At 58.3% G+C, this 23,327-nt stretch overlaps 2 protein-coding genes across 5 annotated transcripts in view; both read right to left on the reverse strand.

Annotated features, from left to right (window-relative positions):
- Positions 1 to 147: 147 nt before the first annotated feature.
- On the reverse strand, positions 148 to 12,900 carry ENDOV (endonuclease V). Of its 2 annotated transcripts, XM_058703595.1 has the most exons (9): positions 12,795 to 12,900; positions 12,323 to 12,494; positions 7,388 to 7,522; positions 7,112 to 7,151; positions 6,106 to 6,218; positions 4,920 to 4,988; positions 4,502 to 4,630; positions 1,896 to 1,969; positions 148 to 1,260 (listed from the first exon to the last, which is right to left on the reverse strand). In XM_058703595.1, the coding sequence occupies exons 1-9, from the start codon at positions 12,848 to 12,850 to the stop codon at positions 1,107 to 1,109; spliced, it is 942 nt and encodes a 313-aa protein (XP_058559578.1). In that variant the 5' UTR covers positions 12,851 to 12,900; the 3' UTR covers positions 148 to 1,106. The 2 variants fall into 2 exon arrangements, with proteins under 2 accessions (XP_058559578.1, XP_058559580.1); XM_058703597.1 differs by lacking the exon at positions 7,388 to 7,522.
- A 4,217-nt stretch (positions 12,901 to 17,117) lies between these two features.
- The window catches only part of RNF213 (ring finger protein 213), a 105,141-nt gene continuing 98,931 nt past the window's right edge, over positions 17,118 to 23,327 (reverse strand). For all 3 annotated transcript variants that reach the window (XM_058703593.1, XM_058703594.1, XM_058703592.1), the window contains 5 exons: positions 22,647 to 22,724; positions 21,917 to 22,111; positions 21,242 to 21,331; positions 20,975 to 21,153; positions 17,118 to 18,257 (listed from right to left, as the gene is read on the reverse strand). In XM_058703593.1, the coding sequence (XP_058559576.1) occupies positions 18,104 to 18,257; positions 20,975 to 21,153; positions 21,242 to 21,331; positions 21,917 to 22,111; positions 22,647 to 22,724 (696 nt within the window). In that variant the 3' untranslated portion in view covers positions 17,118 to 18,103. The remainder of the gene's footprint in view (positions 18,258 to 20,974; positions 21,154 to 21,241; positions 21,332 to 21,916; positions 22,112 to 22,646; positions 22,725 to 23,327) is intronic.

The raw sequence follows: 23,327 nt of genomic DNA on the forward strand, positions 1-23,327 counted from the left end.
TCATGATCTCAGGGTTCACGGGTTTGAGCCCCTCGTCAGCTCTGTGCTGACAGTGCAGAGCCTGTCTGGGATTCGCTCTCTCTCTCTCCTCCCCTCCTCATGTACACTCGCTCTCTCAAAATAAGTAAACAAGCTTAAGAAAACGTATGAATGGCAAGAAAAACCTCTTCGAGTCGTACTTCTCAGCGAATGCCAGAGTGTGCAGGGAGCCTGGGGCAAGCTGGCCCGTGGGGCACAGGGGGCTGTGGGTGCGGCCATGCCACCCACATGGAGATGAGGGGCCAGCAGGGGGCCAGAGGCACTCTCAAGGACCCCGGAGGTCGGGCCTGGGGTCAGAAGGAGCGCAGGGGAGGGCCCCAGGCGGGTAGCAGTGAGGGCAGGCTAACAGCCCTGCAGTCGGGGTGCGACGTGCTCAACCGGCTTCCCAGACGGGGCCGCCTGCCCTCACGGCCCCAGCCAGGGCAGCGGGGCCCGACGCCCCACCCCTCGGCCACCAGCACCCGTCCCATCGGGTACCTGACCACCCCGCGTGCCCCCTGGTCCCCTCGCGTGCCTGCAGCAGGCCGGCTGGCAGATGGGCGGGGCAGCCGCGAGCAGAGGGCCCGGCCGCCCTAGCTCGCACCCTCTCGGGTCAGGGCAGAGGCGACTCAGCGGCCGCCTGAGAGACGAGGGAAGCGCTGGTGTGAAAACCAACGCCGGAAAATAAAATCGCGAAGGCAAAAAAGCAACGGCGTGTGCCCTTGAAGGAGCAGCCGGACGAGAGGCCACGAATGCACGTGCAGTCGGGCAGTCTTAAGCCCCCTGGGGTGCTTCTAGAGAAAAAACAAAGACACCCTGAACCCCACGAACCCTGAACGTCTTTCCTGTGCCCCTGGGAAAGCCACGTCACGCTCTTTCCGGGTCTGGCGCTCTGCCACGTGACATCTGTCTTTGGCCGAGCTCCTGCAGCGAGACCCAGACCACGGGGCAGGCGGTGGCCGGGCCCGTGGCCGTCCCTGTGGGCGGTGCGGCCAGTGTGTCCTGCAGCCTGGGCGCTCCACCAGCCGTGGGCACCACGGCCCCGTGACCGTCCAGGCAGGAGCGGGAAGCCGGGCGGCTGGAGGGTTTCACTGCGCGCAGCTCGGCTCCACGCTCGTCGCTGCTGGGCGCGTGGGTCTGGGGCTTTCAGCTGTCTCGGGACCTTGGCCGTGGGCCTCGGGGGGCCTGCCCTCATCTTCGAGCTCTTCCGAGCCGCCCTTTGGCCTCTGTACCTTCTGGCTCCTGGTGATGACATCGAGAAAGGGCAGCATCAAAGGCAGAGCCAGCCCAGAGTTCCCCGTGCTCCCCACGTGGTCCCCGCAGCTGCTGCTGACTCGAGAAGGAGCAGACCGTGCCGTGTGCACTCCAGCTGGCCAGCCCCCGTCCCTGGGGGAGCTCGGGGGTCCCTCTGTTCTCAAAACAGCCCAGCTGGGCCTCGGACAGCCCTGGGCTTCGGGAAAAAGGAGCTCGAGGAAACGCCGACTGGAGCCTCTCTGCCGCTCATCAAGGCCACGCCTCAGTCTCCTCACGTGTAAAGCAGGGTCACAGTGTCCGCCTCGTGCTGCTGTCAGGGCCAGATAACCTGCCCCTGCTGGCTGTGACATCCGTGCCAGGCTCCCCCACAAGAAGTTGCCGGCATAGGAATCACCGTGCCTGGCGTGCAGATAGGGAAACCGAGGCCCGGGAGTGTGATCACCAGCGCTGGTGGTGCAGAGCCAGGACGAGGACCGGTCCATCTGATGGGGTGCCCAGGCCCCACATCCTGCCGCCTCAGTGTCCCACCCCAGCAGGGACTCTGTCCTTCGCCCGGCACCGCGGGGAAGCCATCCCGCCAGGACGGCCCCACACGGTCCCCTGCAGGTGCCCCCAGCACTCACCTGTCCTGCCCTGGTGCGGGGGGCGTGGGGGCTCCCAGGGTCCTGCGGATGTAGTCTCGAGAACGGATGTCAGCCTGAGGAGAGGGCGGCTCAGTGAGAGGTGGTGGCCTCGGGACAAGCCTCCACCTCACGGCCTGGTGGAGGCGCTCTCGCTTCCCCGAGAGCCCACAGAGGGCACTCCAGGCCGCCACAGGGACAAAGGCTGCAGCCCCGTGGGCGACACACTGCCAGGCCCCCCGGTCAAGGCCCTGTGATGGCCAAGTCCCCGCAGGGCCCGAGTGCACGGCCGGGGTGGAGGCTCTGGCTCGTCCCCCACGTTTCCGGGGGCAGCTCGGCTCGTGCTCGGTTTGTGGCCTGTGCTTTCCGTAGGTTTCGCTTCTGCTTGAACCCCCTCCTCCGAGGAGTCTCCTCAGCCCAGCCAGTCTGTCTCCCCAGCTCGTGTCTGTTACGACCCCCTCCCTGGGAAGTGTCTACAGAAAGTCCTGCAAAGTCACTGTGACGGACGGGACCAAGGCAGACTGGAGGGACAGAAGCTCAGGCCGGAATGGAACCCTCTCCCACACACCGGCCCCTCCGCAGGGTGATTGCACTGGCCTCGGGAAGGCCCCTGATCCTGGCTCAGATGGGCTTAGCCCCCTTCAGGCCACAAGACTACAGGTCACAGCAGTTAATCCCTCCAAATGCTGTTCCAGAGTGAACAAGCAGGCAGGAGGGGGGAGGGCACTGGGATACTCTGGTGGGAAGCCCCCCACCCTCCTGTCTTTCCCTGCAGCAGCCAGGACCGACCTGACCAGACAGCCCACGCCTGGCACCAGAGGGCTGCCTTGATGGCCTGGGGTGGGGGGACTCACAGACTCCATGGAGAGAAAAAGCAGGCCCGAAATCCCCTCTCTCAGCCTCTCCTGGGGGCTTCCAGAAGTAACAAAGAGAACAAAGTGCTTGACAGGCCAGTGGCCCAGGATGAATATGGGTCAAGAGACGATCGGGGCTGCGGGACAGGGCCCTCCCCCCACGGCCAGAGCGGGGATGGGGACTGCGGGGTCCTGGCACAGGCGGCTGCTTCTCCCCCTTCGGAGGGCAGGCCCAGGAACCCGGCAGGCTCCTCTCTCGGGCAAACACACAGTCCTTGCCTGCCTTGGAAGTGTCCAAGGTACTTTACAGGCCATTCTCCACCTGCAAGGATGGGGTCACTGTCCACACGGGGGGCAGAGAGAGGCGTGGAACAACTGTGCCAGCACCACAGAGTTCTTGGCTCTAGGGGTCTCGGGAGAGTTGCTAGATTTCTCCCAGAGACAGGGTTAAGGGAAGAGTTAAGGCCTCCAGGGAAGGGAAGGGGAGGGCGGGCGTGAATGTCACAGCTTGAAGACCCACGACCTAGGAACCCAGCGGAGCCCTGGACAGGGACAGGGAGGCTGAGGCTGGTGGGAGCTCGGTGCCGGGGCAGCAGGGGCTGGGAGCCACAGCCGCACGTGGGCTACTGCTGCCCCCTACAGGCCGCCCTGCACATCAGCAGCTGGGGAAGGTCCCAGGCCCCCAGGAGGCGGCGGGAGGCGAGGGCAGCAGGGCCGGGGCAGAGCCAGGTGTCACCAGGGCGCTGGGCCGTGTGGACTGGCTCTCGGCAGTCTGGCCGGGGCTCCTCTGCCCAGCCGCCTAGAGCTGAGCCGGCACAGGCCATGGGGAGATGGCGGAAGCAGCAGGCTCCAGGGAGACCTCCAGGCACCCTGCCCTCCCGTCCTGTGGCCGCACTAAACCGGGAACCTGCACAGGCCAGCACCTGTTCTCTAGACGGGCTCCCCCAGCTCCTCGGAGCCGCCCACAGAGCCGCAGGCCGGGACTCACAGCCGGGTCCCTGTGGGCGAGTCTCCAGCATCCGGGCAGCCTCGATCACGGGCCCGCGCCTCCCAGGTCCCAGCTCCAGCGACACCTTCCTCTCGCTTTCCTGGCATGAAATTCCTTCCCACCCCAGGGCCTTTGCAGATGGGGGTCCTTGGGCCTGGACCACCTTTCCCCCTCCTCTGGCTGGTCTCTTCCTGAGGAGAGCTTCTCACGAGTCCTCATTCCACGGGCCTCTCTGGGACACACACCTACCTATGACGAGACTCCCTGTCACGACTGAGCTCACCAACGCGGGCCCACAGCTCTCAGCTCTCGTCTCCTACAGGCTGAGCTTTTTCCCAGCCGAGCCACCTTGTTCCCCCAAGTTCTGTCCACCCTCCCCCCACCCCACTTTAGGTGCTAGGTGCCCGGCACAGCCACATCCTGCAATCTTCTGACCGAGGACTCCGGTACAGCCGGGGCCTCCCCAGCAGAGGACGGCTGTTCCCCCCCACAGGCCGGCGGGGCGGGGCGGGGCGGGCCCCCAAGGGGATGGCTGGGAGTTGGCAGGACACTGTGCCGCCTGAGCAGATTCTCCCAGTGACCCTGGTAGGGTGCGTAGGAGGCCGAGGAGAAGTGGAGCACGGCAGACCCGGGGCCTGGGCGGAGCAGGGCCCCAGGATGAACTCTGCTCCCCTCCCCTCCCTCCAGGGCCCAGCGTGGCCCCATCAGGCCCTTCCACAGGCGCCTGCGTCGAGGGAAGTCCAGGAGGCGCGTGCCGGCCCACCCACCTGGCGCACGGGCTCCGGGATCCGAAACCTGCAGCAGCCTCGGGTCAGGCGCACGGCCGCCTCCAGGCTGATCTTGTGGCCCACAGAGACGTAGAGCGGCTTGGTGCTGTGGTCGTGGCTCCTCAGGGCCTGGGACAAGGCAGGCGAAGTCAGGGCACAGTAGAGACAAGCCCTGGGGGCTTCGGGCCAACCATGCATCCGGGGGCCGGGTGGGGCACACGCAGCCCGGAGCTCCCCTCGGCACAGCCGAGGGTGCCGGGCAGGGGTGAAAGGCGCAGGCCCCCGTCCCCCCCCCCCCCCCCCCCCCCGGGACCAGTCAGGGTGGCAGGGGGAGGTGGACGGGGTCTGGTGCACACGGACAGGCGCCTGACCCTCTGTGGGTGCCATCTCGGTGGCACACAGGCCCCTGGCCGCTCACCATGCCCAGCACGGTCCCAGAGCCCCCCGTCAGAGGAAACGAGTCTCCTCCAGCCCGCAGGAGTCCTATCTGGAAAACAGGAAAACACACAGACACACAGAAGAAGTCTTTTCTCGGGGAAGGGCGGAGGGCAGGCCTGTCCATGTCTGACGCCGCGCAGCCGCCAGGCAAGGAGAGGGCGGGCGAGTCTGCGCGTGGGCTGCAGCCCAGGCCGTGCCCACCCCCATGCCATCAGCGGGCTCGGCGTCCGGGAGGCCTTCCCCGGCAGCGTCCAACCCCGACGAGGCTGTCGGACCTCAGTTCCCTCCTTGTTCCGTGCACGAGGTGCCCGGGGCCCAGGAAGGGGCAGCCCGCCCAGGCCGCAGTGCTGACGGGGGGAGCTGCCAGGCTGGGACGAAGGCTGGCGCCCACCCGCCCGGCCTGGCTGGTGGGTACACGGACGCCACCTGGGCCGGAACCACCGCCTGCCGCTCTTTCTCCCGCGAGGGACTTAGGCATGTTGGATTCACCCCAGCAAGGCTTTTGTTAGGGGTGGGGACTGGTCCACCGAGTGTCTCAGGAGTCACGTCAGTTTGCTCTGGGGTCCCCGTCAACTCAACAAAACTATTCCGCACAGACACGGGAATGCCCGCGGGAGTGGGACAGACGTGATCACTGTTCTCAGCATCAGCCGTCTAGCGGTGGGGCTGGGCACGTCTCCGGCTCCCTCCGGAGTGGCTGTCACATTCCCAAAGCCAGTCTTGAGGGGGCCGAAGGAGGGAGATGCTGGGAGAAGGTGGGGACGAGTACAGAGGGCCACATGGGCTCCCAAATGTCCTGTGCGCAGTAACCTGAGGCCCCTCCCCTACACGGGGCACCACAGCAGCGCAAGCGTAGCGGGGATGGGAGAGGCAAGCCTGTGCCCAGGAGGCTGGGAGAGCTCGGAGGGCACTCCTCCGGACTGGGAGTCTGCTGCCGTGACCCCCGAGCCGTGAGGGACACACAGGCCACGCAGAGAGAAAAGTGGGTCCTTCTTACTCTGGGTTAGGGAGCCAGGACGGGGAGGACGGTGCCAGCAGGCAAGGGCGGGAACAGAGGCTCGTACGGGGCGGGCTCTGGGGCTGGCACAGGCACGTGCCCAGCCTGTGCGCCCCTGCCGGCCCTCTCCTTGCCCTCCCCTGGGGCAGGGCATCGCCCCATCCCTCACCTTCTCCTTGTGCTGGGTGTTGTTCTCCAGGCCATCGACCTGCAGGAGTTTCTTGGCCACCCCAATACAGGGCAGGTCCGTGAGGACGCCGAGGTGACAGGCCACCCCAAAGCCTACAGGGGCAGAGGGTGAGGCTGGGCTCATGGGGCAGCGAGCCAAGGCGACCAGAGACAGTGTGGAGACTGGGGACAAACCAGAACCCGCCGCAGCTCCCCAGGTAAACAGAAGCCTATCGGCAGGCTGAGCCCTGGGGAGCCAGGACGCGGACGGCCAACCTGACCTGGAATGTGGCCCTCGCCCCGCTTCACGGTCACCAGGCGGAGGACGCCCCCTTCCCTTCGGCGACATTAGGAGCCTGATTAGCTCACGATACTTCATCCCATTTCACCTTCCGCTTTCTGGCACTTTCCATCCTTTCTCTTTTGCAGCTGCCACCAGGCCTCTGCGTCACCCTCCCAACACACTCTTGGGGCTCCGGCCAGGCAGTGCGTAGTCACACGCTGGCACCCAGGGTTCTCGAGGCAGTGGCCAAAACGTCCGATGCCAGCCCTTCCCAGATCCCTATGCGGCCCCACCCCCAGGCTCGTGACTTCTCCCTCAGTCATTCTCTCCGGGGTCAGCACCCCGGCACCCAGGCGGGGGCAAGTTCCCCAGTGCCAGTGGGGAGCGGGCACTCCTGTCTGGCTTCAGTGGGCCTGTCAGAGCTCCGGGTGGGTAGCGGCGGAACAGGCCAGCTGAGCAGCAGTCAGGACCAGAGTGGCCGAGGGCACCTGAGACGGGCCAGCATGGAGCCCTAGGGGAGGCCTCAGGGGGCAGGCAGGGAAGAGGCGGGGGTGACAAGAAGCAGGTTCTTTACTGGGTGGGGTCCTAACCAGGACAGCCAGCCCAGGGGGGAGCGGCCAGGGCCAGGCCGGCAGCAGAGGGTCCTGGGCAGGGGGCGAGCCCTCTGTGAGGGGACTGTCAGAACCGTCCCCTTCTGGGCCCTGTCTTTCGGGGGCAGGGTTACCTCGGTGGTGGAGAAGCCCATTTCCATCCACAAGGAGTACCTGGAAGAACCACACGTGACAGTCAGCCAGCCGAACTGCCCCTCCCCCGTCAGGCCGGGGCAGCCTGGAGCAGGTGGGGTGGGCTCACCACTTCTGGGGGTGGGAGGCTTTTTGGGAGATCCGGCAAAAGCGCACCCTCTCCAGGGAGGTCAGAGACCTCGGCCTGCAGTGGGTGACGTGGCCTTCCCTCCTGGGTGGAAAGAGAGGGTCTCTCTCCTTGGAGTCGAGGTACCTGCCTGGGGCACGAGGCCGGGCTCCTTCTCCCGCAGCCGCCGCACCGCAGCCACCAGAAAGGGCACCTCTCGGAAGGCCAGGAAGCCCGACACGTAGGGAGCCGTCAGGCTAACCATGCGGCAGTCCTCATACACCACCTGTCGCCAGGCACCCGGTCACCGGCAGGCACGGCCCCCGGATCCTGCCGGCCTTCAGCCTGTCACCATGCAGCCCTTGTCTCGCTGCCGGCGGCTCCCTCCCCTTCTCCCGCCCCCCCCCCCCAACTCCTCCTCTCGGCCTCCCTCTCTGGGGGGGCAGGTGTGAGGTGGCCAGGCGAGCACCGGGGCCCCCTCGAGCCCCTCCACCGCCCCACGCCGCCCCCGCTGGGCTTCGGGGAGGCTCAGAGAAGACAGAGCACAAGAAGCACGTGTGTGAAGCGGCACCAGAGCGAGGATGTTACTGTTCCCCACTAGCAGGGGACTTGGGGGAGGAGAGGCCGGGTCTTCACAGAGAAAGCAGCCACAAGACAGGCAACCCCAGCTTCGTGGAAAGAGTTCAGAGACTCAGAAAAGGACAGGCAGGGCCTCAGAGCTGGGCAATCTGGAAGAGAAGAGGGGTTCCCGGGGACAGGACAGTGCAAAGAGCCCCAGGGCCCTTTCGAAACCACAACTTCAGCCCTCCCCCAAAGCTGGGCTCTCCCCACCTGTGCCCCCCACGAGGGAGGGGGCACGTGCCCCAGCATCTCTGTCAATGACTCCCGGGAACCTTCTCCAACTGCCAGTGACCCAAAGCGGGCAGGGTCTCCCGTGACGACGACCGCGGCACCGGACTCACAGGGAACCCAGCAGACCGGAGTGCTGAGCCCCACACGACAGGGTGACTTCACAGGAACACGCGCGAAGTTCAAGCGTGGCCTGAGTTCTCACAGGATGATGGCCGCTTATCTCTGAATCTGTCCGCACAAGTTCCAGAAACCAGAGATCTACAAGCAGAGGGCAAACACTCCCCGACCCCATCTCACAGCGTAACCGAGGGATGAGCCTATTGGGACCGTTGGTGTGCACCTGTGTGCGGAAGTAAACAGCCCGGGACGGCAGAGCCCGCTCTAGGCGCACACTGGGCAAGGCCGGGGGCACCTACGGGACGAGACCCGTAGGCAGCCCGGCCAGCCGGGACCTGGAGGAAGAGGCCTGGAAGGCCACAGGGCCAGCAGCGGCCTTCTCGGGGAGGGGAGAAGCAGGAGAGCCCTGCAGGGTTGTGGTGAAGAAAACGAGGTCAGAAGTGTGAGGCTCTTCAGAAACAAGAGAGCCAAGAATCAGAAGGCGTCCTGCCTATCTTCACCTCAGGAAAGGACACCATTCACTGGAGCGACCACACCTCACTGTCCCTCACGAGCTAAGAAGCCCGGCCAGCCACCCAGACCCCAGCCCTCCAGACCCGGTTAAATCCGACTCTGGATGAGCAGCGAAAGGCCGTACAAACCCAGACAGAAATAATCCAAGCCCATCAGTGATGAAACAAATGCCGCCCCTAGCCAGTTGTGCGGCAGAGGAAAATGAACTATTCTTAAATGGCACGTGGAGAACACAAGGCAAAAAACAGAAACTTGGAATGGAAATACACAAAAACACAAGAAAAGACAGAAAGACCAGAGTTCATGACTACAGAAGAAAAACAAGGGAAGAGAGCCGAACTAGTAAATAGAGCACTTAAAACCACAACGCAAAAAATGTTCCAAAAATAAAAGGAAATCTGACCCCGCATGTTCAGAAGGCCAAGTGTGAACTTGGAGAAACGGACCCGGAACAGCCAGATCAAGAAGTAACTTGTGAAAAAAAAAGAAAAAAAAAAGAGTAAAGGAAACACAGGCAACATACTGGACAACCCGTCACTCCCCACACGGTGTAACAGCAAGAGTGGATTTAAAATACACCTTAAGGGGGGCGCCTGGGTGGCGCAGTCGGTTAAGCGGCCGACTTCAGCCAGGTCACGATCTCGCGGTCCGTGAGTTCGAGCCCCGTGTCAGGCTCTGGGCTGACGGCTCAGAGCCTGGAGCCCGTTTCCGATTCTGTGTCTCCCTCTCTCTCTGCCCCTCCCCCGTTCATGCTCTGTCTCTCTCTGTCCCAAAAATAAATAAAAAACGTTGAAAAAAAAATTAAAATAAAATAAAATAAAATACACCTTAAGGGGCGACCAGGGGCCTCAGTAGGTTGATCGTCCACCTCTCGATCTCGGCTCAGGTCACGATCTCACGGTTCATGGGACTGAGCCCCCACGTTGGGCTCTGTTGACACTGCAGAGCCTGCTTGGGATTCTCTCTTTCTCCCTCCCTCCCTCACACTCTTTCTCAAAATAAATAAAAGACATGAAAAAAATCTTTAAAAAAATGTTAAACCTTTATAAGCTCAGAAAACAAAACAATACTTCAGAGGAAACTGGGGAAATGAGCTGTGGAAAGGGATTCAGGTGATGCTATAGGATTACAATGACCGCTCCGAGGTCCGGTAACGACACTGCTGTCATGCGTAGAAGGCCATTCTCGGGACAGGGCTGCTGAGGTGCTCGGAGGTGAGCTGTCACCTCCGGGAGACACTTTCGAATCCCTCAGCGCGCGCGCGCACACACACACACACACACACACACACAGAAATCAGTCGGCAACAGGCGGATCTAAGTAGAGACTATTCAGATGTCCAATGTATTATTCTTTCAACGTTCACACATTTTCAGCTTAAAGATCTGGAAAAAGGAAAAAACTCAATTGTGTGAGCACCACGTGGACGGTCAGAATCTCTGTGAAGGTCTGCAGGTTTCGACCTGGGTCGATGAAGTGGTGCCCCTACAAACTCCGTCTCAGGCTGCACGTAGGTCCGCCGGACTGGGGAGGAACTACATTTGAGGAGGATGGAGGGAAGGTCTGTCCTGCCTCTGCCACCTGAGGCACAGTCGATGGACCGACGTCACAGACAATTCAGCTTCCCGTGGAAAAGAACACACTTAACCGGGTGTCCAACTACGAACGGGCTGCGTTGTGAGACCACCATCCGCCAGGGCAACCAAGGAAAGGACTCCTGGCTGCCTGGAGGGTGGTTCAGTGCTCCCCACCCCGGCTGTGCTCTGTAATCACAGGGATGCTGTTTAAAGAAGCGGGTTTCCAGGCCGTCCACTGGGAGACCTTTTTTTTCTTCAGGAAATGAGTTGGGGCTCTGGGGTCAATACATTTTTTAAAAACTTTATTGAGACAAATTTACTACCATAAAGTTCACTTGTTTGAAGTGTATAATTCAACGTTCTCGTTATTTATAGACTTGAACAACCGTGTAATTCTAGAATACTTTCATGACCGCCCCCAAGTAAACCTCACCTCCGTTAACATTCACACCGCATCTATCCCACTCCTTAGCCCTCGGCACCCAGGAATTTACTTTCTGTCTCTGGATTTGCCTATGGAATTTGTATTTCTAAACATGCTTCCGGAGACTGACGGGGCAGATCTGTGCGATTAGGCGTTTGGGAGCCGCTGCGCCAGGCTCTGCCAGAACCCTTTCCCAGTGCAAGCTTCCGGAGCACAGGATGACGGGTGCCGACTCCATCCAAGCAGCAGGCACTCTGCTCCGTGCTGGGGCTCCACGACAACACAGCATCACCCTACCCTCGAGAACCTATGCTTAGTGCGGTAACTTTTGAGTACAACGCAGAAGCGCTGCGTAACAACGAGACCAAGGACAGGGATGAGAGGTGATTAACTCTGCAGCTAGGGAAAAGGACAGACCGACGGGACTATGTGAACCGGGCCTTGAAAAGTGAGAAGCTGTCCTAAGCTGTCCTTTGTTAGGACATAGCTGTCCTAATAGTGCTATATTTATTTTTTGAGGGCTTACCACGTGCCAACCAGTTGCTTTCCGTGCACGATCTCATTTATCCCTCACCACAGCTAGCTATCAATAGTATTTTCATCCTTGATTTAGAAAGGAGGAAATAGAGGCCCAGGGGGTTGAAGTGGGAGCGGCAGAGTGGAGGTAAAGACTTAGGCAGTCTGGCTCCCGCGTCTATGCCTTATTCCCAAGGCCATCCTACCAAGTGACCAGGCGACCTGGGAGGGCAGGGACTCTGGTTCCATTACCCCGCTATACGCAGCTCCTAGCAACGGCAGGTGCCCGGTACGTTTTTGCTGAATTTTGACTCCAGGGGTCTTTCGAGTAAAGCACAAAGACACGGAGGCAGGAACATGCGGTCGTGGGGAGCAGGCAGATGAGCAGGGAGGGCGAGGCTGTGTGCTAAGAGCAAAGCGTTCCCTGTCCAGTCTTCCTGAACTGTTGACTCCAAATCAATCACGGGCATACTGCTCATTCCTTCATGTATCTGGGTGTCTTCTCTATGACAGGCATTGAGCTAGGTGCCTAAGGCTACAACTGGTGGGCATGACAACCTGATTTCTATCGTCGTGGAGTTTACATTCTGGTAGGAGAGGCAGATCCGCCAGTCCCATCCCAGGGCAATGAAGAGAAAAGACAGGGTACTGAGAGTAACTCCTGATCTTGCAGGGTGAGAGGGGTGCTTACCGGAGCACCTGAGACACCACTAGGGGGTAGCCAGGAGAATACTCCAGGACAGGAAACACCAATGTAAGGTCAGGCAGGCAGGCAGACAGAGCATGGCATGTGTGAGGAATCTAAAGAACTCCCGAGTGGGGAAAGGGGGTTGGTGAGAATCTAACCTACAGCGTCATATTAAGCTGGGTCAGATTCCCCAAGGGCCTTTACACTTGTTAGCAAGCATACAGAATTTCCTTCGGTTTTTACCTCCCTTCTCTTTCCTTCAGAGGCTTCCCCACCGACTAACGAGATCCTACAAAAGGAGAAGCGTGGTTCTACGCTGGCCCTGTTCCCCGTCCCGCCTCTCTCATTAACGCAGCCCGCAGCCCCTAAGCCCGAGCGGGGCGGCCCCCGCGGGGTTACCTCGAGCTCAGGGTAGCTGAGCACCACCAGCGAGGCACAGGCGCTGACACTGTCTCCCTTCACAAAGGACACGTCCACGCCCCCGACCCTCTGCAGCCCCGAGAAGCCGGGGTCCCGCTGCCACGCCTCCGTGTCCCGGTCCACCACGAGGGCCTTCAGCTGGGCTTGCTCCCTGAGGGCAGACACACGTCCAGCGGGCCTCCCGGCCCCGCGGGGCTTGAGGCTCTTCCCCGGGGCACTCCCGGTCTCACCACCCCCCACTTCCCGGGGAGCCCGGCCTCGGGGACGCCCCCTCCACGGTCTCACCTCCCGGCCCCCTGCACCGAGACGCGGCGCCGGAAGCGAGCGCCGCCAACCCCGCCGACTACAACTCCCGAAGGCCCTTTCGCCTGCGTGCCGGGCCTTCCCCCAGCCCTCCGCGGCCCCAGAGTCGCTCCAGCCCCGCAAATTGGCTGTCACCCGACCCCATTACCTTATCCAGAGCGACAGGGTCTCCTTCGGGGGCAGCTCCGCCGCCTCCCTAGCCATGGCTCGGCCCCAAACGCCCCTTCCGGTGGCGTCCCTTCCTGGTGGCGTCACTTCCGGCTACTCGCGCGCAGGCGCCCTGCTGCTTTCGTGGCCTTGGCGCTTCTGGTTGGCGAACCCGGGTCCGGACGCCGCCGCCTGGTGGCGGGAGGCCCGCGGGGAGCCCTGCCCGCCCCTGGCCGCCCGCCCACCTGCCCCGCCCGGGTCTGAGCGGTCCCGGCCGCGCGTGGGCGCCTTCAACCGGGACGAAGGCTCGAGCGGCGACCAGAGCAGCTTCGAGACGGCGCGGGCTGCGGGCGGTAACTGGCGACGGCCGGGTTTGCTCGCAGCCTGGTCGGCCCCCGGTGCCCCGGGGGTGGGTGTGGGAGGCCGGGGGTGCCGGCCGCCCGCGTCTTGCGCGCGGTGTGCAGTGCAGGGTGGGCGAGGCAGGGTGACCTTTCACGTCGGGCACCTCGCACGCTCCCTCAGCTTCTGGCACCGGACGTGCCGAGCCGCCCGGACCCCATCACCGAGCACCTGCCCTCTCCGCGGCTCGTGGGTTTGGGCCCGGTGACTTCCGTAAAAGCTTTGAGAGCACGGCGCAATCCTTAGTGGACCACACTCGCGAATTCGGGTGGGTCCTAGTGGGCCCACAGCCTCGCCCAGTAGACCAAACACGGACCACCTTTGGCACGTTGACGCTCACCCCAGGCTCCTCAATTTAACGAGCTCTTCGTGCCCGGCCTCGTGCGCGGTGCCGTGAGAGTGGCGGGGATGCCTAATTTACCCTGGCCGTGGGGAAGTTAAGAGGAGCCCTGGGGGGTGAGTGGGAGACAGCATTCCACAAAGGGCACAGCACATGTAAGGGTCCTGGGGTTGAAAAGAGGTTGGTGTAGTTGAGGCACTGAAGGCAGCCAGTGAGACTGATGGGTGGCGATTTGACCCGTGGTTTATATTCTCCCAGGGGAAATCGGGGAAGTGTGTGGATAAGAACTGTAGTCTGAATATAGATTTCAAGAGGAAATAATGGAAGTTTGAGGTTCAGGAAAGGCTTTATGTAGCATTTGACCACCCACAGGTGTGGTGCTTAAATGGGGTGTCTTTGGATGGGATGGGAGCCCCCAGATGTGGGACAGTGATTGGTGGGAGTCGGTGGCACAGGATGTGAAAGAATTCACCTGAGGCAGAACAGAGGAGATGGAAGGTTACTGAATACGCCGCAGGGGAGCAGCAGGCAGGGCAGGACAGCAGAGGAGAGGCTGTCTGCCAGGAGGCTGTGGGAGGGGGCTGCTTTTATAAAGAAAGGTGAGGAAGAGGTCTTGTGCAAGGCCCTGGAACTGGCAAATGGGAGGGCCAAGGCCTACACTGGGGGCCATCTGGGATGTATTGTGTCGGCCTTGTCATGGTACAGGGCGGTGAGGATGAGGAGGCCCTTGGCTCGGGTAACTGGGGGCCACTCGTGGGCCTGTGGAGCTGGGGCCAAAGTTGCTCTGGGCTGAGGCTCTGCTGTGCTTGCGGGTGCGGGCAGTGGCAGCCAGGGGGATGCTAGGGCCTGGGGCACCCTCATAATCAGGATGGGTGTGGAGGAAGGGGCGAGGTTGAAGGCAGGCCTGTATAGGATGTGCAAGGTCCCGGGGCAGCTTGCATGGGCTCCGGCTAGGGCCCTTCCTCCATTTCTCTGCTCTTGCCTCGGTGGTCCCCCCAGATCCTTCCTCCTCAGAAGGAAGCAGGGCCCTGCTGTCCCCAGTACCCCGATGATGTGTGAAATGCTCAGCATCTGTGCGTTCCTGGTGCTGGTTTTCCAGTTGGAAATGGGAGCCATGAATGCTTGTGCATAAGTTTAATTAGTGACTAAGAAGGGACTGGAAGAAAGGCAGGAAGCAATGTGAATGCCAGCCATGGCTTGGATGGATGGTCACCCAGCTCGGGGGCTCAGGTTTTCTCCCTCAGCCCCATCCAGTAGCTCTCCAGGCCCCGCCGATACAGCAACTTCTCACTTAGCGCGTGACTGTTAAGTCAGAGGTGTGCCAGGGCCCACGTGCGTGCCCAGACTTGGCAGCGTTACCAACCCTAGCATTGCCTTTGCCGGCACCGTCTTGACGGTGAATGCTTATCGCTGGAAGTTCGTGTCTAGGTTAGCACCGCCTGGCTCTGGGAACGACCGACGTAGCTCACGGCTGCCTCCGTGAACAAGTGATGGAATCCCGCAGCCCGTGACAAAAAGTGGCTAATTTACACACACGGTAAGGTCTTTTTTTTTTTTTTTTTTAATTTTTTTTTTTTTTTCAACGCTTTTTTATTTTTTATTTTTGGGACAGAGAGAGAGACAGAGCATGAACGGGGGAGGGGCAGAGAGAGAGGGAGACACAGAATCGGAAACAGGCTCCAGGCTCCGAGCCATCAGCCCAGAGCCTGACGCGGGGCTCGAACTCACGGACCGCGAGATCGTGACCTGGCTGAAGTCGGACGCTTAACCGACTGCGCCACCCAGGCGCCCCCACGGTAAGGTCTTAAAGAGGAGACAGCAGGGCGCCTGGGTGGCTCAGTCGAGCGTCCGATTTCAGATCAGGTCACGATCTCACAGTTTGTGAGTTTAAGCCCTGCGTTTGCTGTTGACAGCCTCTGCTGTCGGCATGGACCCTGCTTGGGATTCCGTCTCCCTCTCTCTGCCCCTCCCCTGTGCACTCGTGTGGCGCACATGCTCTCTCTCTCTCAAAAACAAACATTAAAAAGAAACAAAGAGGAGACAAAGCGCCGTTTCTGCCTGGGCGGGAAGCAGGAGGGGTGCATTCTGGGAAATGTGCAAACGAACGGATGTGAACGGAGATGGGAACCGGGAGGAGGAGGCGGAGGATCGGCCAGGGGCCCGGAACAGAAGCTGCCGGAAGAGGAGTCTGACGGCAGGGGCGAGGCCTCCTCTAGAAGCCCCCAGTTTCTCTTCTGGAGGAGCCTCTCCATTTGGAAGAGAAAATGCAGTTTCCCCCTAAAGTGGGATTTTCCCGCTCGAATATAAGTGGGCCGCTGGAAGCTCACAGTTTATCCCTTGTTACCCCATCTTTCCTTCTGCAGAGGAAAGGTTTTCCCGTCTCGCAACCCCGCTCTGTGAACAGAGGGGGCTTTCCGACAGGGTTAGCTGCAGCGCTGCTGTCTTCCAGCGAAGGCATTTCGGGCGGGGAATGGGGGGCTCGCCCTCTGAGGCCGAGGCGGAAGCTTCTGGCTTGGAGTCTGGAGACCGGGCAGGGATGGCCAGCTGTGGGTCCCCCGCTTGGCTATCATTTTGTCCCAAGGAAAGGTTTACTTCTTACTTTCTACACTGGGGTGTACGTCTTCTGTCCAGAACCTTCCACTACATGGATGCATCTACATTTACACACACACACACCCCAAAACCATTCCCCATGGCTGAGTCGATGTCTACTTGCCATAAACTGAAGCTCTACCCTCAGAAGGATTCTTTAGCAGCAAAACTCAAGTTTATTAAAACAGGTATGACAAGTCTAATAAAATTGACATTTGCTTGTGCTAGGCCAGTGTATTTCTGTATAAACAAGATAATCTAGATATGACCATTAAGGCTTTGAAGGTATAGCATACGAAACAAAATATTAGTTAAAACACCCTTCATTAAAAGTGGGGGGAAAAATTCCCAGCCCCAAAAAAGGATTCACAGCAAGATATTGACCCCTAACTCCCACTGCTAAGGTGTGGCACAGTGAGGGACCAGAGCAGCACCTGGCGGGCCACACCAGCTCTGTCCCAGCTTGGAGGAATCAAAGGGATTCCCAGTGCAAGTCGATGAGCTGGACAGGCGCCCTCCCTGCTGCACCTCAACCAGTTAGGGGGGTTGGGGGGGTACCTTTGCATAGTCTAGAACGATACAACAATCACGGGTTACTAAGTTCAAGGGGGTGTTGTATCAGATTAATTACTGAGGGGGCCCGGGCCACCGTGCTCCCCTTCATCAGACGCTCTGAGGAGCACGGAGGACAGCTCCCTCTGCAGCTCCCTCCACTGTGGCTGCAGCGTGTTCGGTGGTCCCGGCAGCGTTGTTTCCGCAATCTCAAGCTGCCCACATCGTTAACTCACTCAGAATGTATATTGAAGACACTCGCCTCTGACTTGTAAACAGCAGTCACCTCTGACTTGGTCAGAGGTCATCTCAGTGCCGATGGGTGCCCAGCCACCTGGGAGCAGGCGTCAGTCCAGAGGCCACCAGTACCCAAGGAGACTGTGCAAAAGAGACACTTCCCTCACAGTAAGAAACGTGGCATATCAGATCGAGTTGACTATTCTCTTTTTTTTCCTTTTGCAGAAACTTAGCTGGTTCTATATTCTCTCTGAGTCTGTTTTTTATGCCTTGGCGGAGATTCGGAGGAAGGACCAGATAGATTCAGAGGGAAGACGCGTTTATTTAGCACGATCCCGGACAGTTTAAAAGTTCCCACAAAGATGCTGCAACCATGCCTTTGATCCAAGTTTGTATTGACCAAGTTTCATTTGGAATTTAAAACCTCTAGAAATAGAAGCAAATGTGGCCATCACTCCAGTCTCTTCATTGTGTAAAAGAGGAAGGAATGCCCGAAAAGTGCCCCCGACTTGGCCCCGCGCTCTCCACAGTGAAAGCTTTTTGGCTCTGACCCTTGAAGCTCAGCAGTGACTCTCCGTGGGGGCCGGGTGAGGTCTCGGAGGTTTGGCCTCAAGGCACTGAATGCCCTGACTTGTGTTTGGGAGGACACAAAAAAGGGTCTGGCACTTTTGCAGACCTTTCTGGAAACCTAGAAATATTTGCACAATACTCAGAGTCGGAGGGAACAGAAGAAAGGATCAAGCTGGATTCTCCTCTGTGAGTGCAGAACAATTTAGAAAATAGCAAAGTCAATAACCCCGTCTGCCCTCCTTCTCATCCTGCAGTGAGAAGGGCCGGGGTGGGCGTGTGCTGTACTCCACCTGGCGAGCCGAAGGCACAGATGGCTCCTGTTCCAGGAAGCTGAGAAGCACCTGCTTGGCACCCCGCGCAACCGAAAGGTGATCTGTCCCAGCTTCCCGGGGTCTCCAGTTCTCACCTCCCACCGGGAAGTATCCATAATCCGATGGGAACGATGTGGAATGTGCACGTGTTCCTGGAACAGCGTGGCTCTCGCAGCTGTCTGCGGCATGGCACCCGGGGATCTTGAGTTCCGAGCCACGCCAGCAGCCGCCCTCGTACGCCCTGGCCCGGGCGGCGGCTGGTGACAGACGAGGGAAGAGCCCGCTGTCCCCCGTCAGGAGCAGAGCACTCTACCTCACCTGCCGACCTCGCTTCAGTTCAGCGGCCATTCTCCACACGGGGACACAGCTGCACAGCAGTATCTCCTCTGGGAACTGAAATTCCAGTTCAGGAGGAATTTCACCCTCTTTGGTTTCCATGTAACTTACTAGAGTGTCTCTCAGGCTGAAAAACCAAGGGACAAGAGATAGAAGGTCACGCACTCTCCCATTTGGTGCAAAGATGCCGTCAGTGGTCGTTGCTATTTCCAAGTCAATAGAACCAAAGTGCTTGTTGAGACCAGAAATGCTGGGGGGGGGGGGGGGGGGGTGTCATCCTGAAGTCGAGCTACAGAACGGGGACTAGAAGCCGGGGTTCAGGGGCTCCAGCACATGCCTGCCGCCTCCCACACTAAAGTATACGAACACCACAGAACAGAGCTGACCTTGATAATTAATGGCCAGGTCACGTCCCCTTAAGCACTCTGGTAATGTGATCTGCTCCATAAATACAAAGCCTTGCCATTCAAAAAAAGATTATATTCCATCTCATGTTTTATATTAACAAAGACGGTAAATTCTCCAGGAAAGGGATCTTTTGTTCTCTGTACTAAAATTCCCAGGTAGGAAAGACTTGTTGAATGTGTTCAAGGAATATAAACGTATGCAGGCATATGCCAGACAGCGTAATGGAAGAAACCAGCACCGATGACGTGTGCTGGCGAGGAAAAGTGGGAATGGAGTATCTATTTAGGAAAACAGGACTGGCAAATCCCTACCTCACATCATACGTAAAACATAAACTGGTCAACAAAGCAGATGTACAACCTAAAGCTATAAAAGCACAAGAAGAGAATGTGGCAGAGGGCTTTGTAACCTTGGGATAAGGAAGACCCTTCTGGTATGTTTTTCTAGTCTTTATAGAAAAAAAATCTGTCAGATTTGGCTTTCTGAAATTGAAGACTGAGGCAGAGGTTCTGTAACAATTAAAGATTAATCTTAAATATATATTTTTAAATTTAACGTTTATTTTTGAGAGAGGGTGAGAGAGAGTGCGCGTGCACAAATGGGGGAGGGGCAGAGAGAGGGAGACACAGAATCCAAAGCAGGCTCCAGGCTCCGAGCTGTCAGCACAGAACCCAGTGTGGGGCTCGAACCCACAAACCGTGAGATCATGACCTGAGCCGAAGCCGGACGCTCAACTGACTGAGCCACCCAGGTACCCCTAATCTTAAATCTTTTAAGATTATGAAAAAGATAAATAGCCCAAAAGAAACCTAAAAGATACCAAGAGATAATCTAGAGAAAGACACAAAAATGGCAGATGAGTAGGAAATTTGCAGCTTCACTATTAAACAGGAAAATACGAGTGAAAACAAGACACCTATTTTTGGCCATTAGGTTGGCAAAAATGTAAAAGATGGGTAATATCCGACGTTGGGTATTCTCATACACTATACATCGGTGTGACTTTTTATATCAAATTTAAAATGCACATCTCTCTCCCTCTCCTCCCTCTTTGGTGTGGAATTGTAGAAGTTCTTTATATATTTTGGGTACTAATCCCTTATAAGGTATGTCATTTGTAAACATCCTCTCCCATTTGGTAGGGTTGCTTTTTGGTTTCGTTGATGATTTCCTTCACTGTGCAAAAGCTTCTTATTTTGGTGTGGTCCAAATAATTTATTTTTGGTTTTGTTCCCTTTGCCTGAGCAGACGTTGCTAGAAAAATATTTCTACAGCTGACGTTGAAAAACTACTGCCAGTGTTTTCCCCTAGGAATTTTATGGTTTTTGGAGAAAAAGGAACCATCACGCATTGTTGGTGGGAATGAAAAATAGTGCAGTCATTGTGGAAAACAGCACGGAGTTTCCTCAAAAAAGTTAAAAATGGAACTACCCTAAATCCAGCAATTATTTATTACTATTTAGTACTATTATTTATCCAAAGGATACAAAAATAGAGATTCAAAGGGGTACATGAACCCCAATGTTTACAGCAGCATTATCAACAACAACCAAGCTATGGAAAGAGCCCAAATGTCCATCAACTGCTGAATGGATAAAGAAGATGTGGTATATACACCCACACGTATACACACACTGGAATATTAGCCATAAAAAAGATTGAGATCTAGCCATTTGCAATGACGTGGATGGAGCTAGGTAGTATAATTATAAGTGAAATAAGTCAGAGAAAGAAAATACCATGATTTCACTCAAATGTAGAATTTAAGAAACAAATGAGCAAAGGGAAGAAAAGAAAGACAAACCAAAAACAGACTCTTAACTATAGAGAACTAACTGACCATTACCAGGGGGCAGGTGGGTGGGGAATGGGTGAAATAGGTGAAGGAGATTGGGTCCACTTCCCATGATGAGCATTGAGTAATGCATAAAATTGTTCAATGACTATACTGCAAACCAGAAACAAATGTAACACCGTATATTTCAACAAAAAAAATTTAAAAATAAAATGCACATCTCTGACATAAGTACACTTGTCACAACCAGAATATATGACTTCAGTAATTATTTTTAAAAGCCCAGCAGGGGTGCCTGTGTGGCTCAGTCGGTTAAGCATCTGACTTTGGCTCAGGTTGTGATCTTGTGGTTGGTAGGTTGGTTCTCTGCTGTAAGTGCAGAGCCCGCTTTGGATCCTCCTTCCCTTTCTATCTCCTCTCTCTCCTCTCTCAGAAATAATTAAACATTAAAAGAAAAAAAGAAAAACCCAGCAGAGATCAAAGCCAAAGGGCCAATCTGCTGGGGGCCTGGAAAGGTTAAAACAGCAGGGCACGGGCTTCAGAGGTCAGACGGGAGCTCCTTCCACGTCTGCAGAAGGTCACGGGAAAGACCACAGGGCACCCCGTGTGTGTGCAGGTCCCACCCGCGAGCGAACCCGTACCTCCACTCTGGGTTGAAGTTGCCCTCGGCCTGGGGGCTTTTCAGTTTCAGCATCATCATTTCATGAAGCTCCAGGAGGAAGGAGTCGAGGTCAGTCTGGTTCAGGAAAGTGCGAAGGCACTTGGCATTGTCTGGGCTGAGACCAACTTTGTACCTGGCACTGATTTCCCTGAAGGGCTCCTAGAATAGAGAAGAAGGGAGGCAGCAAGAGGCTGGCTGGGAGGACAGAGAGCGGCCCCCCAGCCCAGCGGGGTGGGGCTGCACCCACCTTGTGCAGACGGAGCAGCTGTTCCGACCGGTGGGCCGACAGGAGCTGCCACAGTGCGATCGTGTGCTTCAGCTGGCATCTATGTAAGGCCTGAAAGCGACAGGTTCCTGAGCGGGACGCGGGGCCGGCCGGGAGGGCCAGGCTCCCCAAGCAGGAGGCGGGGCCGGGCGGGGCCAGGCTCCAGGGCAGGAGGCGGGGCTGGGCGGGGCCAGGCTCCAGGGCAGGAGGCGGGGCTGGGCGGGGCCAGGCTCCCCAAGCAGGAGGCGGGGCTGGGCGGGGCCAGGCTCCCCAAGCAGGAGGCGGGGCTGGGCGGGGCCAGGCTCCCCAAGCTGGAGGCGGGGCTGGGCGGGGACAGGCTCCCCAAGCTGGAGGCGGGGCCGGGAGGGAACAGGCGGGCATGGCGGCACTTCTGCCCCGGGCTCCTCTCTTCCCATAACTGTACACCAGCCGCTGGCCTCACCTCCAAAGCGCCACCCCTCCCCCGCCATATCTCAGAGCCCCTTCGCATGGCGAGAGGGTGGCTGTCGCGCTGGGCCTCGCCTTGACATGCCACTCTCACCTCCTGCCCTTTCCGGAGGTCGCCCAGGTGGGGACTCCCTTCGAGGCGCAAATCCCGGCAGGCAGTGGGGAGGGCAGCGTGGATTAGGCTGCAGCGGAGCCCCAAGCAAGACCCACCTTCAGAACCAGTGCTGTCTGCTCGCCCATGCGCAGCACGTCCTGGACGTACACGTTCAAAGACATGTTGGGGTTGCCGCCAGCCGTGCTCAGGAACCCCAAAGTGACTTCTATGAGCGACAGGGCCTCACAGGCATCGCTGTAGGACTGCAGCTGTCCGCAGATGGCGCTGATGGCCGCGTTGTGGAGGGGTTTCTAGGAAATCAAAGGCGGGACAGGGGTCCGTGGCTGGGGGTTTCTTGTGCCTCATACCCGGCAAGCCGGCTTACCTACTTCACGGCCAAGGCCTTAAGATGAGAGACCTACCAATAATGACAGTTAATGCTCGGTGATTCCTAAGTGGCAGCAGCGCCCCAGACACTTTACAGAAATTGACGTGAACTCACAGTCCTCCAAGCAACCTTGTGAGGATATTCGCACCGCCGTGCGCGTGCTCACACACACACACACACAAGTCCAAAGAGCGGGAATAGATAAGTTCTCTGGACCTTTTGCATCAGCACGCGTGGTCTGACATCATGACTAAGAAACTACCACGAGGTTTCAACAAGAGAACTCTTGCTGATTTGCTGCCCTGCTGGCCTTCTGGAAAGAACAGTGGGCTCAGGGAATGCAGGGAGGCCGCTGAAACCTGGCGGTGCTCCCAGCAAGGCTGAGCGGTCCTCCCCAAGAGGAAGCCACCACCACCAGGTAAAAGCACCGTGCGAGCGGGGCGGGGTGCTGTGATCACCTGCGGCATTTTGCTCTTGATGTCCGCAAAGAGATGCTCATAGTTCCAGTCACGTCTGTGCACCAGAGTGGGGAGTCCCTGAATTGACAAAGAAAACAGCCTTTGGAGATGGAATCCACTGCGGAGGTTTCTGTCCCGACAACTCTATTCCTGAGCGGTGACTCAACGGCGGGACCGTGCTCCTCAGCATGTCGCCGGGCAAAGTGTGCCGCTCTTGGCTGCCGTGTGAGGTCTGTGTTTGACCCACGGTCTACAGAAACAGTGACACGGCAAGGGACCCGGCCTCGCCTCGATGGCCAAGCAGGTGCCGACACGCAGAATACTACAGGCTTGCCGGCCACTGGGGGGAGCAGGTACACGGGGACCTCCCGTTCCTGTACTCCCCCAACCACTACGGGGCACAGACAACGGGACAGCAGAGCGGGTTAAGACATCCCTGGGTGCAACGGGTCAGGGCTTCACCGCTGGCAGTGAGGGAGCACACACACGGAACCAGTGTCCCCGACTGGACCCGGCAGGGACAAGAACAGCCCAGGTGAAAGAAGAGAGATGTTGAGGTGCACAGTGTGTTCAGGGAGGGAGGGCGGCTCGGTGTGTGAATCAACCGGCTGGAGAAGGGCTGCGACAAGCAGTGTGGGCGTTACCCCACACGGACAGGGACACCAGTCGGCCTCAGGGCCG

The sequence above is a fragment of the Neofelis nebulosa genome, chromosome 16, assembly GCF_028018385.1.
Source record: "Neofelis nebulosa isolate mNeoNeb1 chromosome 16, mNeoNeb1.pri, whole genome shotgun sequence".
NCBI lineage: Eukaryota > Metazoa > Chordata > Mammalia > Carnivora > Felidae > Neofelis > Neofelis nebulosa.